At 43.0% G+C, this 16,182-nt stretch overlaps 1 protein-coding gene across 3 annotated transcripts in view; it reads left to right on the top strand.

Annotated features, from left to right (window-relative positions):
• Positions 1-16,182, top strand: part of DGAT2 (diacylglycerol acyltransferase family) — a 100,699-nt gene that overhangs the window by 71,326 nt on the left and 13,191 nt on the right. For all 3 annotated transcript variants that reach the window (XM_039047859.2, XM_039047860.2, XM_090306830.1), the window contains exons 4-5: positions 13,691-13,797; positions 13,885-14,040. In XM_039047859.2, coding sequence (XP_038903787.2) covers positions 13,691-13,797; positions 13,885-14,040 — 263 coding nt within the window. The remainder of the gene's footprint in view (positions 1-13,690; positions 13,798-13,884; positions 14,041-16,182) is intronic.

Genomic DNA, 16,182 nt, shown 5'->3' with positions numbered 1-16,182 from the left:
TGTTCCATCGGGACGGGCTGATACTTGTTTGTTTAGAGGACTGTTGAGCGGATGAGAAGCCCTTTGTGTGTTGGACCACCGCTGTGCCACCTGTCTGATCTGCAGTTGCACTCAGTGGCATCTGTTTTGTTTTTCTAGGATGTGTCTTCTTTGCTGTTTTTGGGTTTTCACCATCCTCTTACTGACCGAGAAACTTTGGAGGTAGTGACCTTTCCATCATTTCATATTATAGGCTCTATTTAGGGAGAAGAGATATTAGTGTATGGATTCTGCCTCTTTTTGAGGGGTTCTCTTGTCGTTTGTACTCCCATATGCTTCGTTCTCATGTAGGAGTTATAATACTCTCCCTTTATCAAGTGTTTTAATATCAAGTTGATATATTAGTTGATTGTGCCTTTATTATTTGGCTGTAAAGAAGTTAGTTTCCTAGTTAGTTATTTTAACTAAGCTGATCGGTTGTGTTGGTAGGCAGTGGCCATCTACCTTTTGTGTATAAATAGGCCTTACTGCCATCTCTTTGTCATTAATAAAAGAAATTCTCATTGAGTTCTTGAAGCATACATCACGTTCTCTTTCTCTTAATAAGGCAGCCTCAATTTTCTCCTCCCTTTGAAAGATTGAACTTCTTAATTCCTTAGAAAGTGAAGTTTTTTGTTGGATATCTTGCATGAGAGAGCGAACGCACAAGATCCCACTTTTGTGTTGCAGTTGCCGGTTGCAATGGTTTATTCTTTGTAGAAGTCACGAGAAGGATTTGGATCATCTCTTATGGGGTGTCAGTTTGCTCACTTTTCTTTGAAGTCATTACTTCAGAGGAAAATTACCATACAACTTAGAGAGAGAACACCATGGATGGGATTTATCATGGAAGACCCTTTGGTATCTCTCAAACCAAATTTCAGCGAGTAAGGCCCTGACAGAGTGATAGGATTTGACCATAGTAATTGAGACTGAGGCTTCAATGAAGGTCCAACTAGGACTTGAGTAACATAGCCTTTGAAATTTGCAAAGGGATCTCCTAACTTTACTCTCTCTAACTTTTCTATCAAAATGTGAGGTTTGAGTCATGGGGAAGTCCATGTTCGATTGGTAAGTTTGGTAACGGAAGAAGGTTGTTTATTGAAGAAAAAAGTGGAAAGAAGGTGGGAAAAGTCGAGTTAGAGTTGGGGATGTGGGCATGGGTGCGATACTGCTTTGCAGTCACTCAAGGGTTGAGTAACCCTTTGGGTTTTTGGTGAAGAAGAAGACTGGAGGGGGCTATACGTTTTTTCTTCTTCAAGTTTTAGCGAACTCTAGAGGGCGGTTTGTTCTGCTTTTGCTAGAATCGTTCAAGGGCGACAAGTCGGGAGTCTTCGTTCCAAAAGGGAGGAGAGGGGAGGGATGGAGAGCGATAGCTGATGAGATTTCCGGTTTTTTTCCTCCCTCGAGTTTAAGGGTTGTGGAACATTTGGGAAGTGGAGAGAGTCTGACGTTAAAAAAGAATATAGAGGAGACTAAAAATGACTTGGTGAAATCGGGTGATCAGGGAAGAGATGTTTGTCTCAAGGAGGGAAAAAGGGAGGGAGAAGAGATCTTATCATGGGAGTGTGATTTTGCTTTTGATTGCGAGATTGCAGTTTTGTTCAAGAAATTAAATGCATCAGTGGATTGGCAAGTCATCAAGAATGAACTCAAGAAGACCTCTTTCTTGCATAATGGTATTAAGGTGTTCAGTGCAAATTTAGTAGTGGGGCTCTGTAACTAGAAATCAGAGGCTGAAGCTTGTATCAGGTGGGGTTCTCCATTGTGTATGGACGGTTTCACTGCCCAGAAGTGGGACTTTCTCTTAGTAGAGGAGGATCGAAGGATTGAGTTTAGTGGTGGTTGGGTAACGGTGCTTGAAGTTCCCCCTTTTCTCAGAATAGAGCTTTTTACATTCGCTTTGGTGAACTTGTGTGGAGGTTTGTTTGAGGAATAAGTGCACGAAGGGGATGATCAGTGGCTAAAGATGTCTGGTTCAAGGCTGTAGGTAACAAAGATGGTTTTATTCCCTTTTTTTGTTTAGCAAAGCGCAAAGACTTCTCTTTTTTGATGAGACTGTGTGTGGATTGGAGGAGGGAGGAGGACGATCGGAAAGGTACAATAGACAGGTTGTCTTTTGCAGGGACGCTGTCCTTGCGTTTGTCTTCAAGACTGAAGGACCAGGTGAGCAGACCTCACGTGATTAAGGGTGGAAGGTTGAACGCTTCAGGGGTTGAGGATTATGGTGGCTGTCTTTTAACTTTCAAAGTGGGTCGGACTAAGGAAAGAGTGTAAATTCTAAGCCCATAACCCCGAATAATCTGTTGAAAGGAAAGCTAAAGAGTGGACTTCCCTCGTGTAGTGCTCAAGACGGTGGGCCGATTACTTTTGGGCCTTTTGTCGACCACAGAAGTTCGGCTCGGTTGAGGATCACCTAGGCATGGGTTGGAAACGAGCTACTGGGTCGGGCCTTCGTATCAAACCTTCGATGATGAGGAGCTTGGGTCAAATCCATCCATAGTGAGTTACTTAGAGGATGACTCTTTTCTTTCTACCTTGATGATCGAAAACACAGGGGAAGTGTTCGTTGAGGATTTGTACTCAATTGAAGAAGTCACTCAACTTGACCAAAGAGGGGATGATTTCGGTGAAGATGTCTGGAGGGGGGATGAAAAAGCCGCTCAAGTCGCTGGGGAAGTTGCTCCTCTCTTAGACACCGAAAAAGGAGGGGATTCGAGCACCGAAGGTCCAAGGATGACATTCAGTGTCTATTCTCCTCGCATTGCAGAGAAAGGGCTAGAACTTAGCCCGATTTCAGTCACGGATGGTCGGAGAGGAGATTGTGAGAGGAAATTAGCACCCTCCCATCCATAACAAGGGGTGCGATGTGTAACGGTCATGCTTGTCCAGGGCCTGTTGCCCATGGCCGCATGCCCAATCCAACCCCCTTCTAGCATATTTTCATGTCCTATAGTGTATTAGTTTAGTTAGCTTGCTTTCTTTACATTTTTCATTGTAAGTGACCACTCGCCCTTTTGCACATGCAAGGGCGCCAGTTGGCTTTTTGTTCAGAATGCACTATATGGGGATAAGACTAACCATCATTTGCTCATACCCGGAGTAGTACTCTATAAAGCCGTTGTTGTTGCTTATTGCTTTCTAGTCTACTACAATCTTTCTTTCTTTATTCACACTCACAAATCTTCTTACGAAAACCTTTTCTCCAAACCCGTTTTCTAAAACCGTTTTCCCTAAAACGGGGGTGGAGGTTGCAAGAGGCACTCGGTGTGCCATCGGCAGTCCGTATTCGAGTTGGCTGGCTTGTTCGTGAGCGGGAACAAGTGCCGCACAATCGCTAAGAGAAGCTTCCGAAAGAGCGATTGTGACAGTTGGTATCAGAGCCTGGTTGGCTTATAGAGGGAAGATCAGTGATCATGTCGGCGACGAAGAACCTGAACAAGTCCCATGTGGACAGATTGGTAGAGATGGAAGAACAAATGCTCTACCTGAGAGAGGTCCCAGATAATGTTCGTTTCCTTGAGACTCGGCTACAAGAAGTTGCCGAGAAAGCCAATGGAATTGATGCGGTGGTAGGCCGCCTGGACGGATTACCCGTCAGAGAATTGATGATGAGGGTAGAGACCCTCGAGACCAAAACAGTACGGTCCGGCAACTTTGAACGAGGCGATAGCTCCTCGGGTTTTGTTGCCCACATAGAGGAGCGTGTCGAAGAGCTGGACAGCTCCCAAAAAGCAATACTTCAGATGGTAACCGACCTATCTGAAGACTTTCGATCGGCCCTGGATGTCGTCAGAGCCGAGATAGCGGATGTGAGTGCGAGGGTGAATCTCACCATCCGAGCGGTAGGGAACCAAGCCCCACCTGGGGGCGCAGGGGCAGTAAGCCGAATAAAAATCCCAGAACCAAAACCCTTCTGTGGGGTGCGAGAAGCGAAAGCCCTGGAAAATTTTATCTTCGACCTTGAGCAATACTTCAAGGCGACGAACACAGTGACTGAAGAGTCGAAAGTCACACTAGCAACGATGCATCTAGCTGAAGATGCAAAACTGTGGTGGAGATCACGATTTACAGACATACAGGAAGGACGCTGCACTATTGATACTTGGGATAGATTGAAACAAGAACTTCGTTCGCAGTTCTTCCCTGAAAATGTTGAGATCTTGGCTCGACGAAAACTCAGAGAGCTAAAGCAAACAAGTAACATCAGGGACTATGTAAAACAGTTTGCAGGACTCATGTTGGACATACGAGATATGTCCGAAAAAGACAAGGTCTTTTGCTTTGTGGAGGGACTGAAACCGTGGGCAAAAGCAAAACTATATGAACAGAGAGTACAGAATCTCCCCTCTGCCTATGCGGCAGCTGAACGACTATACGACCTTAGCACTGACTCACAAGATGTGAGGAAGCAATCAACTTCCTCAAATGAGGAAAACAGAAACAGCCGTTCCAGCCCTCCCAGGGCTGGGGGAGGAGACAAGAACACAGGGGGGGACCGTAAATCATCCCAACCGAGATCAGGAAACAACTGGCGGGGGCCGCCACAACAGCATAACAATTACAATCGCCCCCTGTCTTGTTTCATATGTAGAGGGCCACACAGAGCGCGTGAATGTCCAAATCAAACCGCGTTTAGTGCTTTTCAAGCCACATTAGCCTCTACCTCCGGAAACGAGGCCGAACTAGAGGAGACGGTAACCGAGCCAGTGGCAGAAATTGAGAATCCCAGGATGGGGGCATTGAAATTTCTGTCTGCACTCCAGAAGAATATGGGAAAGGCGACGGAGCCACTAGAGAAAGGTCTCATGTATGTGGACGCTTGGGTCAACCAAAGATCGGCCAAAACCACTATGGTTGACTCTGGGGCTACCCATAACTTCATGGCAGAAACGGAAGCTCGCCGCCTGAACTTGAATTGGGAAAGAGATGCAGGAAAGATGAAAGCTGTGAATTCCGCAGCCCTACCGATTTCGGGGATAGCGAAGAGAACTCCGGTAAAGTTAGGAGACTAGAAGGGCCTCGTCGACTTCGTGATTGTCAAGATGGATGATTTTGATGTGGTACTGGGGATGGAATTCCTACTTGAACATAAAGTCATACCAGTGCCCCTCGCCACCGACCGTAGTCCAAGCAAGTATCAAGCGGCCAAATGGAGTGAGAATGATCTCAGCCCTCCAATTGAAGAGGGGCCCGGCCCATGACGAACCCACGTTCATGACCATCCCAGTAGAATCGGTTGAGTCCACTGAGGAGGAGATCCCCCAAGACGACCTATTTGTCTTGGAAGAGTATCAAGACGTCAGGCCGAGAAGCTTGCCCAAGTCCCTACCCCCACGAAGGGGGATTGACCATGAGGTCGAGTTGTTGCCAGGGGCAAAGCCGCCTGCCAGGAAGGTATATCAGATGGCCCCGCCCGAATTGGCTGGGCGTCGAAAACAGTCAGACGAGTTGTTAGGTATGACTCAGCTTAGCTTCGATAGCCAGCAGAGTTCCGCGGTCGGAAAGGCGGCCCTCGAAGTGTGCGACAGACAGCCACTCAGGCCACACTTGGTGGACCACCCTTATGCAGGCAAAAGTCCTCAGACACATAACTTCACTAAAGAGTGGAGCAAAACCCCTGAGATAGCTCGCGCCTACCTAGAAAGAGCATCAAGGAGAGTGAAGAAATGGGCTGGTAAGAAGCAGAGGGCCCTTGAGTTTCAAGCTGGGGACAAGGTCCTGATCAAGCTACGACCGGGACAGTTTCAGTTCCGAAGCCAGAGAGACCAACGGCTAGTAAGGAAATACGAAGGTCCAGTGGAGGTAATTGAGAAGGTCGGGAGAACCTCATATAGGGTTCAGTTACCCTCAGGGATGAAGATTCATTCGGTCATCGGTGTGAACCTCCTGAAGCCCTATCATCCCGAACCCGAGGATGGACAGCGAAACATGCTAAGGCGCCCATCAGTCACGATGAAGAGTTTTGCTGAGAAAGAAGTTGCACAAATCTTGGGTAAACGTACGCGCCGCAGTGGAAGACCCAGACGAGAACTGACAGAGTTCTTGGTGAAATGGAAGGATCTCCCCGATGAAGAGATCAGTTGGGAGCGGGCCGAAGACTTGAAGAATGCGGCTTCGGCCATCGCAGGTTTTGAACAAGGTCGGTTGACGGGGACGTCAACCAATTAAGTGGGGGAGAATGTAACGGTCATGCTTGTCCAGGGCCTGTTGCCCATGGCCGCATGCCCAATCCAACCCCCTTCTAGCATATTTTCATGTCCTGTATTGTATTAGTTTAGTGAGCTTGCTTTCTTTACATTTTCATTGTAAGTGACCACTCGCCCTTTTGCATATGCAAGGGCGCCAGTTGGCTTTTTGTTCAGAATGCACTATATGGGGATAAGACTAACCATCATTTTCTCATACCCGGAGTAGTACTCTATAAAGCCGTTGTTGTTGCTTATTGCTTTCTAGTCTACTACAATCTTTGTTTCTTTATTCACACTCACAAATCTTCTTACGAAAACCTTTTCTCCAAACCCGTTTTCTAAAACCGTTTTCCCTAAAACGGGGGTGGAGGTTGCAAGAGGCACTCGGTGTGGCATCGGCAGTCCGTAATCGAGTTGGCTGGCTTGTTCGTGAGCGGGAACAAGTGCCGCACAATCGCTAAGAGAAGCGTCCGAAAGAGCGATTGTGACAGTGGACCACGTTTCGCAGGGTACGAAGGAGGCTCAGGCCGGTCCCAAAATGGAAAAGGGAGTGCCAGTTCATAAAACACCTTTAGATTTTGCTCTGTTGAACTCGTCTCAGGAAGGGGGAAGGACGAAGGGCGATCTCGACAAATGATAGGGGCCCGCCGTTAGTTCCTTGTTGTGGGACTTCTTCTCTCCTATTCGGTGGTCAACGTGGCCGATTCTACAAGCCAGGTTAGTCCTCTTTCTTTGGTATCTCTTCCTCATTCTGGGTTGGGGTTGGTTGAAGGAGGGGGTGAGATCGTTTCTCAGAGTAACTTGCCTCTCTTTCCTTACTCTATGGGAGGGGGTGGGTGTAACGTCCTGACTTTCTAGGACGGGTGTTGGACCCTTACTACATGCAAACATAAATTTCAAAACGACTTTTCTTTTTCACAAAATCCAACTAAATCCAAATGAATTTCATACAACAAATTTCTAATATAAAATTTCAAAGAACATAAGTTCACTATTCGGGGTACCCCTAACTCAAGTTTGAAATAAATTATTAAACAAATAAATAAATAAATAACCGAAGAATAATAAATGTTTGACCCCTAAACCAAGATATGTCAATTTAAGAAAATAAGTGCGGAAGCAATGTCAAGTCTCAAAGCCTGATCACAGATTCCTCTTTCATTCGCCGTTTTATCCTTTCCTTTACCTAAAAAAAATATAGATAAAAGAGTTAGTATGAATACCTAATAAGTGACCCATTACTGGGCTCACCGGGAGTATAAGTTAGTATCCCTATCACGATAAAGACATGCATCTCAACATAGACATAGGCATAGGCATAAGGGACGAACCCGAAGCACGTTTTCACAGGAAGTGACTCCGAAGAGACACAATAACATAATCGTAGGTGGTGATCCCATAAGGACGTTGAAATATACTTGGGGGATGAACCCTGTCCGATAGGGGTACTAACAGCCACCATCAGTCTACATGCAATATACATCATCCAAGTTCATATCAAGCCACAACATAGTATAATAATCATAATAACATATCCCAATAGTTCATCCATCAATCAAACATAACAAAACCTTCTCATATTATCATATTTTCCGTAACATAAACACAGGTTTTTAGAACACCCTCAACAATCCAACCATGGCAAGTTATAGAATTCAACCCATCAAAATAGAATCATGCTTTCAGCGCAATCACAATCCTAACGCCAACTTGGGTTCGAGGACGAATCGGTAGTAAATCACTTACCTCGAGTTTTAGACAGAAAAATTAATCCAAACAATCAAGCAGACGAACTTTCCTCCTAGTTTAGCAAAATCTTGAATCAAAGTCCCTATCACCTACCACAAACACACAACACAATTCAACTTTTTGGGCCAATCCCAAAACATACATAATTTATTGCAAAAATCCCCACATAACTTACCCAAAACTTGCCAAAATCACCCTTAGAAGAGCTGGACAGCCCGCTAAAACACCTCAAAACCTCAACTTCAATTTCCTAAATTTAAAATTGAACCAATTGTCAGACCAAAATTACAATAGATAGCCAAGATCTTCAAGAAAACCCAAGAAACTTACCCAAAACAACCAAAATCCTTACCCAAACAAACGCACGAACAGAGGGCCGCTCATGTAGATATGAAATTGTCCAAACGAGATCTGCTATGGACGTCGACAACATGGATGCATGGATCGGCGGCGAGAGGGAGAAAAGTGGCGGAGAGCGACGACCGCGGCGGCGCATCGCAGTGAATGGTGGGTTGGGTGGTGAAGAACGATGGCGTGGCGGCTGGAGGTGTCAAGCATATGGACCCGACGCGTGCGACCGGCGGTGTTGAGGAGGTGGTGGCAACTCTTACCCGACGAGTGTCTGAAACGAATGAGACACTAAACAACAGGGGGGAAGGGGGTCTTGCATGCGGCTGAAGGGAAAAAGAATTCCTCTCCCCCCTCTCTTTTTTCCCTTTCCTTTTTCAACTTCCAAAACCCCCAAATCAAATTTCAAAATTTCCAATCTCCCTCATTTATTCCAATTAGAAAAAAAATATCTTTATCCATCCATTCAATTCCAAATAAAAAAAATCCACCAATAGAATTAAATCCAAACAAAATTCAAGTAAAATCCAATCTTTCCAAAACCCTTAATTAATTTAAAACAAACCCTTAGTTCCAAGGCACACAAATTTAAAATTGAATTATTTAAACACACCAACTAAATTTTATCTCAACTTCACAATATAATTCAAGAAAATACAATAAAATTTCCTTGAAAATGTGGGTTGTTACAGTGGGGGCCTGATTGGATATGAGAGTTTTTTTCCCTATCCCATCTTTTTACATCCTTTTCATACTTGGGGTGTGCCTTACCCTGTGCGCCTCTAAGTTCTACGAGAAAGTGACCGTTATTTAACCAGATGGTTCAGGCCATGGGTAACGGGATGGGGGGAGAAGGTTTGCCTTTACCCAATGGAGGAGTTGTTTGGGGAATCTTATTCCAGTTCCATCCCCTTTGGTATTCAGATTTGGGAGGTGAGGCGAGCAAAGGTTGGGCCACTCTAGCTTTTGTGGGTGAATACCTGGTAGAGGCGAAGGGTGGAGAGGGGGCTTTGAAAGGTTTGGAGAAATCAGGTGCAGATAAAGGGAGAAGGAAGGAGTACCAACAAATTGGCTAGGGAACTAAAAAAGTTAGGCAGTTCGGTCGATTATGGGAGAAAGAAAGCGCTCAAGGAGGCGTGATGACATTCGCCAATGTTGAAAATAGTTTCTTGGAATGTGAGGGGGTTGGAAGGAAAAGTTAAAAGAAGGTTAGTGAAGGAGGTGTTTAGGCTAGAAAATCTGGATATTGTGGTTTTAATGGAAACTAAAGGAGATTCGTTTTGCTTTGGAAGGATTGCGAGTATTTGGAAGAGTAGGAGGGTGGAATGGGAGTTCTTGATTCCAATGGTTCTTTAGGTGGTATTTTGTTGATGTGGAGCACTAGATCTTGTCTGGGTAGGGAGGTGGTTAGGGGAAACTTCTCCTTATCTATCTCGTTTCTTGGTAGAGAAGAGGAAGATTTCTGGGTTTCTGGGGTTTATGGTCCCCCGAGGCCTGGGGGAGTGATGCTTTTCGGAAAGAGCTTGGGAGCCTTTATGGGTATTGTTGTCCTAGATGGTGTGTAGCCGGGGACTTCAATGTCATTCGTTCTCCCGACGAAAAAGCATTAGGTGGCAGAATTACTAGTTCCATGAGAGCGTTTAATACCTTCATTGGTGATTGTAGATTGTTTGACCTTCCTTTGATTAATGGAAAACTTACATGGGCCAATTGTAGGGCAGCGGTGAGAATTGACAGATTTCTGCTCTCTGAGAGTTGGGTGGACAAATTTGGCAGCCCAAGGCAAATTAAGGGGGCCTAGGATTACCTCGGACCACTGGCCTATCATTCTGGACTTGGGTACTCAGAGATGGGGGCCGAGTTCTTTTTGCTTTGACGGTATGTGGTTGGAGCACCCCTTCTTTAAGACCAACATATCTGCATGGTGGAACACGCCTGGTCAAGGAGAGTGGGAAGGATACCGTTTAATGGGTAAGCTAAAAGCTCTAAAAGGGAAGCTTAAGACCTGGAACAGAGTGGTGTTTGGAGATATATCAACAAGAAAGAAAGAGATTCTAGGAAGAATTGAGGAGATTGATGAGGCCGCTTGGATAGTACTTGAGGGAGGAGAGATTTGTTTTAAGAGGGGAGCTTGTTGAAGTGATTAGGAAAGAGCGAATTAGTTGGGGCCAAAAGGCTAAGGTTAAGTGGGTGAAGGAAGGGGATTGCCATACCACCATTTTCCATAGAGTGGCTAGTGGGAGAAGGAATAAGAATTATATAGGACAACTGATTTTAGAGAATGGGGAGTGCACTAGGAAAGACAGAGATTTAGGAGGAGGTCTTGTCGGCCTTCTCCATTGGGGCCAAATTGTTTGTTAGTGGCATTCACTGGAGTCCCATCACGACTGTTGAGGATGAGGAGTTGGTGACCCCCTTTACCTTGGAAGAAAGGTCTTTGGGAGTGATAGAAGCAAGTCCTTGGGTCCAGATGGTTTTTCTATGGCCTTTTTCCAAGATAATTAGGATTTTCTTAATGCAGTGTTGGAAGGTGCTTTTAGAGAGTTTTACTAGAGAGGCATGCTGAATAAGACTACGGTGGAAATCTTTGTGTATCTGATCCCTAAAAAGGAGAATGCTAATAGGGTTAAGGAATTCAGACCCATTAGTCTCATTACTAGCGTCTACAAGATCCTCGCTAAGGTTCTTGCAGATCGTCTGAGGAAAGTGCTCCCCTTGACTATTGTAGGGACTCAAGGTGCTTTTGTGGCAGGTAGACAGATTCTTGATCAGGTCCTCATTGCCAATGAAGCCATTAAAGATTACAGGGTGAATAAGAAGGAGGGAGTTATTTTCAAACTTGACTTTGGAAAGGCTTATGGTCATGTTGATTGGGATTTTTTGGATAAAGTGTTGGAGAAGAAAGGTTTTGGGTTCAGATGGAAAATGTGGATGTGGAGGTGTGTTAGGAATGTTCACTACTCTATCATTATCAATGGAATCCCTCGACTCAGGCTTCTAGAGGCTTGAGACAAGGGGGCCCATTATCCTCCTTTTTGTTTGTTATTGTTGTGGATGTTTTAAGTCGTATTATCTTCAGGGGAGTGGAAGGAAATATCGTTGAGCCCTTTAGGATAGGGACTGAGGAGGTCGCTTTATCCCACCTTCAGTTTGCTGATGATACAATCTTGTTCTACTCGGGTAATGTAAATTCCTGTTTGACCCTTAAACCACATGGTGGGGTTTTTTTTTTTTGAAGCCACGTCGAGGCTTAAAATTAATAGGATCAAATGTCAAATTCTGGGTATTAAATGCGAGCAAGACAAGCTTAATAGGTGGGCTAGAGAGGTTGGTTGCGAGGTTGGGACTTTTCCTTCTCGTTATCTTGGTCTCCGTTTGGGAGGAAACTCGAGAGCTTTGTCCTTTTGGGATCCTATTATGGAGAAAATCCGGAAAAGGCTTGACTCTTGGAAGAAAGGTTACTTCTCCAAGGAGGGGAGACTCACGCTGATCAAATCTGTGTTGAGTGGCACTCTTATTTATTATTTTTCACTATTTAGGGCCCTTAGCTCAGTCTGCAGAAGTATTGAGAAATACATGAGAGACTTTCTGTGGGAAGGTGCGGATGAAGATAAAGGATCTCATCTAGTTAGCTGGCAGGTTGTGGGGCACCCTGTGCAAAGGGGGGTTGGAGATTGGGAATTTAAGACTTCAGAACAAAGCTATGTTGGCTAAATGATTGTGGCATTTTGCCCTTGAGCCTGAATCCTCGTGGCATAGAGTTATTAGTAGTAAATATGGAACTCATCCCTTTGTCTGGATGGTGGAGGGGGTTAAAGGCACACACTGGAACCCTTGGAAAGACATTGTGTTAGAGCTCCCTTCTTTCTCCATTTTGGTCCATTGTATCGTGGGAATGGTTAGGATACTTACTTTTAGGAAGATTAGTAGGTTGGGGATAGTTTTCTTTGTTCAATGTTTCCTCGTCTTTATCATTTATCTACCTTCAGAAATTGTCCGGTCTTTGACTTTATGGTGTGGTTGAGAAGCGTTGTCCTTTTGGTTTCCAGCGTCATTTATCTAATAGGGAGACGGTGGGGGTTGCCTCTCTTCTTTTGTTGTTGGATGGGTGTAGTTTCAGAGAGGGGAGAAAGGATATTCATATCTGGAAGCCTAATCCTCTTGAGGGCTTTTCCTGTAAATCTTTCTTTAGGTCGTTGTTGGATCCATCTCTTATTTGTGAGTCGGTCTTTGACGTGGTATGGAGGATTAAGATACCAAAGAAAATTAAGTTCTTCACCTGGAAAGTTTTGCTTGGCCGTGTGAAAACCTTGGATAGGATTGCCAAGAAGGGATCCATGTTAACAGGTCCTTTCTACCTTCTCTATTGGAAGACAGAGGAAAACCTGGATCACCTCTTCTGGGACTGTCAGTTTATGAGGTCTATGTGGACTTGCCTTTTGCAGGAGTTTGATGTCCAGTTAGCCAGCCAAAGAGATATTGGATTGGCGATCGGGGAGTTCATCCTCCATTCGCCTTTCAGAGAAAAAGGTCGTTTGTTGTGGTTTGCGAGGTTGTGTGCTGTCTTGTGGCGCAAAAGCAAAAGGGCGTTTGGAGGTCTTGATTGGACTCAATTGAGATTTGGTCTTTAGTGAGGTTTCATGTGTCAGCTTTGGGCTTCGGTTTTGAAGTTTTATTGTAATTATTTTTGGGTAACTTTATGCTTAGTTGGAAACCCTTTCTTGAAGGGTGGCACATTTTCTTTGAAAGACTCTGTGAGTACCCATTGAAGATGGAAAACAGAAAATAATTTCTTCCAACAATCCAAAGTGTAACAGCAATCCAAAAACAAATGTAGGAGATCTTCACTTGCATTCATACATCGGGAGCAAATAGAAGGAGAACGACAATGAGCTGGCAGCTTTCTTTGAAGAACAGAGGAGCGATTTAAAGTTCCAAAAATCATGGTCTATGACTCTCTTAGGACTATTTGTCTTCCACAAGCTCTTGTAATCATATTTATCAATAACTTAAGATGTATCCAAATGTTTGAATAATGATTTGACCGAAAATCTTCCAGTTGGATCCAAACTCTAAATTCAAGAATCAGGATGATATCCACCCTTTTGCCTGATAAGACTTGCTCAAGCAAAACCATTAATGACGAATCTTCACTTTTGTTTGATTTTAAAAAGAATGTGTCAATGCTTTGGCTAGTTGCTTGCTTGATTTTAATGGCGCACTTCTTTGTTATTTGTAACTAATCTTCACCTTTGTTTCTTCTCACATGATGTATGCTTATTTCATGTTTGATTCCTCTTTTGTCTTGTTGGTATGAGGAATTGTTTTATGTTCAGTTCTTGACATTTTATGAAATAGATGTATTTTATTTTTCAATCATGTAGTTTTTGGCTATGAGCCACATTCAGTTTTACCTATTGGTGTTGTGGCGTTGGCCGACCTTACTGGTTTCATGCCTCTCAAAAAATTGAAAGTCCTTGCTAGTTCCGCTGTAAGACTTCTTCCTCTTTATTATAGGCATTTACTAGTTTCCTCTGTAACTTCTAATCGTTTTATCATGTGGGGGGTACTATACCAGGTGTTTTATACTCCGTTTTTGAGGCACATATGGACATGGATGGGTCTAACGCCAGCAACAAAGAAAAATTTTATCTCCCTCTTGGCAGCTGGCTATAGTTGCATAATTGTGCCTGGCGGAGTACAAGAGACATTTCATATGGAGCATAATTCGGAGGTCTTTATCCATCTATTCTTTACCTGTAAATTTTGACATTGATTCTGCTATCTTTATTTGATTTATTTACGCTTTCCTCCATGTTACTAGAAGGTTAAGGTTTGTGCACCTGCGTACTAGAGCCAACGAGGACTTCTTTTGTATAGGAATGTGATGAGGGTGCTATCGATGTGTCAACCTAGTTGGGATATCTGGGTGCACTTGCTAATCTCAATTTTCTATGTTTTTGTATTTTTGCTCTTTTGTATCATTGTATTTTGAGGATTAGCCTCTTTTCATTTCATCAATGAAAAATTTTGTTTCTCTTAAAAAAAACAGAAGGATAGATAAGACTCTAGTCCCTTCTTGTCCGTCTATTTTGAACTTTGGCCAGAACATTGCTAGATTTTCTCTCTTTTACTTCTACCTTCTCCTATTTACTAGTATTAAAAGGTAGATATAACTGGTAGAGTTTACTACTTGAGGCATTCTGTAGTTACTTTTCTTTTGTGATTAGTGCCAGTAAAATCTACATCACTATTATTACTAATACTAATAGGAAGGACTTATAAACTTTTTTCATCAATGTTTTGAAGTCATAGTAGTAGTAAGAGTAATAATAGTTCAAATTCTCATAACTCAAGCTTTTAAATGTTGTTCTTCTAATCATCACGAGGCAGGGAGATTTTAAACTTATGGTGCATTTTCACATTGATGTTACCTCTTCTAGGAGAGGTGGAAGCCTCTTATGGTTCAAAGAAGGTCTAACTCTGAGGCTAAAAGTTAGTCTTGTTTCAAGGCAGCCTTAAAGAATAAACCTTAATAGCTTTTTAAAACATTGAATGCAGTCGATGTTTTCTTGCCTTTGGATTGTTGTTGCCAAGCTAGATATTTTGCTTATCAGGGCCTCATCAAGAGAAAATTCCTAGAGGTTCCTCAATCACTCAATAGTTAGACATTTGAACATAGTAAGCAATGAAGACAATGAGTCATTCTATGAGATGATATCTTATCTTTCTTTGTGATACTCCAATGAAATATTTCTCATCTAGAAGTAGTGGGTGGCAAAAGTTTTAAAAGGCTAAAGATAGCTTTGAGGCTTTTTCCTTAAGAGAAGCGAGGCAAGGCATTAAAATCATAAAAATATAGAACTTCGTACTCTAAAATATAAAACTCCAGAAAGTAACAAAACATAGAAAACTACACAGGAAAAGTAACAATAATAATAAATAAATAAGTAACTTCTGAGATCGTACCAACCAAAAAGCCAAATATAAAGCTTCAGCCAACTAAAGAAGAAGAGAGGGATGCATTTTCCACAAGGTTCTCCCGAGGGTACAACTTGGACTCACCAGAATTATCATTACTGAGCACTTTAACCTTTACTGAGGAGCCATAGGAGGAAGAATGTTTGAAAAATCCAAAAGGCCTTTTGTTACTGAACCATTAATTTAAAGAGGAAAGCAAAGGGTCATCATCAATAACCGACTCTTTAGTCACCACCAACTTTTCATGCATGCAAAGCACCTGATAATGTCACTGCCTTCACCAACTGATCAATATAAATTGATTAAACTCCCATCAACTTTCTTCTACGAATCAGCATGAAAAAGCATGCAACAGATCACCAATTCTTCAGCCACCATCAACTCTCAAGTCTCATGCAAAGCATCTAATTAACTACCTTAATAACATCTTTACCCTTTCTGGAAGGAACGTTTAAACCAATAGTGGAGAGGATAACCAGTAAGTGAAACTTCAGTCACCACCATAGAAATCACATCCACTTTTTGAATTAGAAGTTAGAACTGAAAACAATACCTTAATAGTTAGGGAAATAGAGAGAATACAAAAATATATATATTAAAGGGGAAAAAAATCAAGAAATTGGGTGTAAACAATTAGAAGAAATTTATGTAGGAAAAAACATAAAATTTTCTAATTAGAATGTTGAGGAACTTATATAATCGAGAATTATGGGGAAGAGGTAAGAAGCATGAACACTTTAGTTTGGCTAGCGTGTCCGTGTCCAACACATGTCCGACACTTGGACACTCTGATGCTTGTTGGATGCGTATCGGACACTTGTTGAACATACATTGTGTTAGACACTTGTTGTACAAATTCAAAATATGACTAACATTTATTAGACAAGCATCAAAC

This window comes from Benincasa hispida, chromosome 11 (genome assembly GCF_027475165.1).
Source record: "Benincasa hispida cultivar pf3 chromosome 11, pf3_genome.v1.1, whole genome shotgun sequence".
Taxonomy (NCBI): Eukaryota; Viridiplantae; Streptophyta; class Magnoliopsida; order Cucurbitales; family Cucurbitaceae; genus Benincasa; species Benincasa hispida.
The sequence above is the reverse complement of the archived record's forward strand: the minus strand, read 5'-3'. Positions and strand labels throughout refer to the sequence as shown.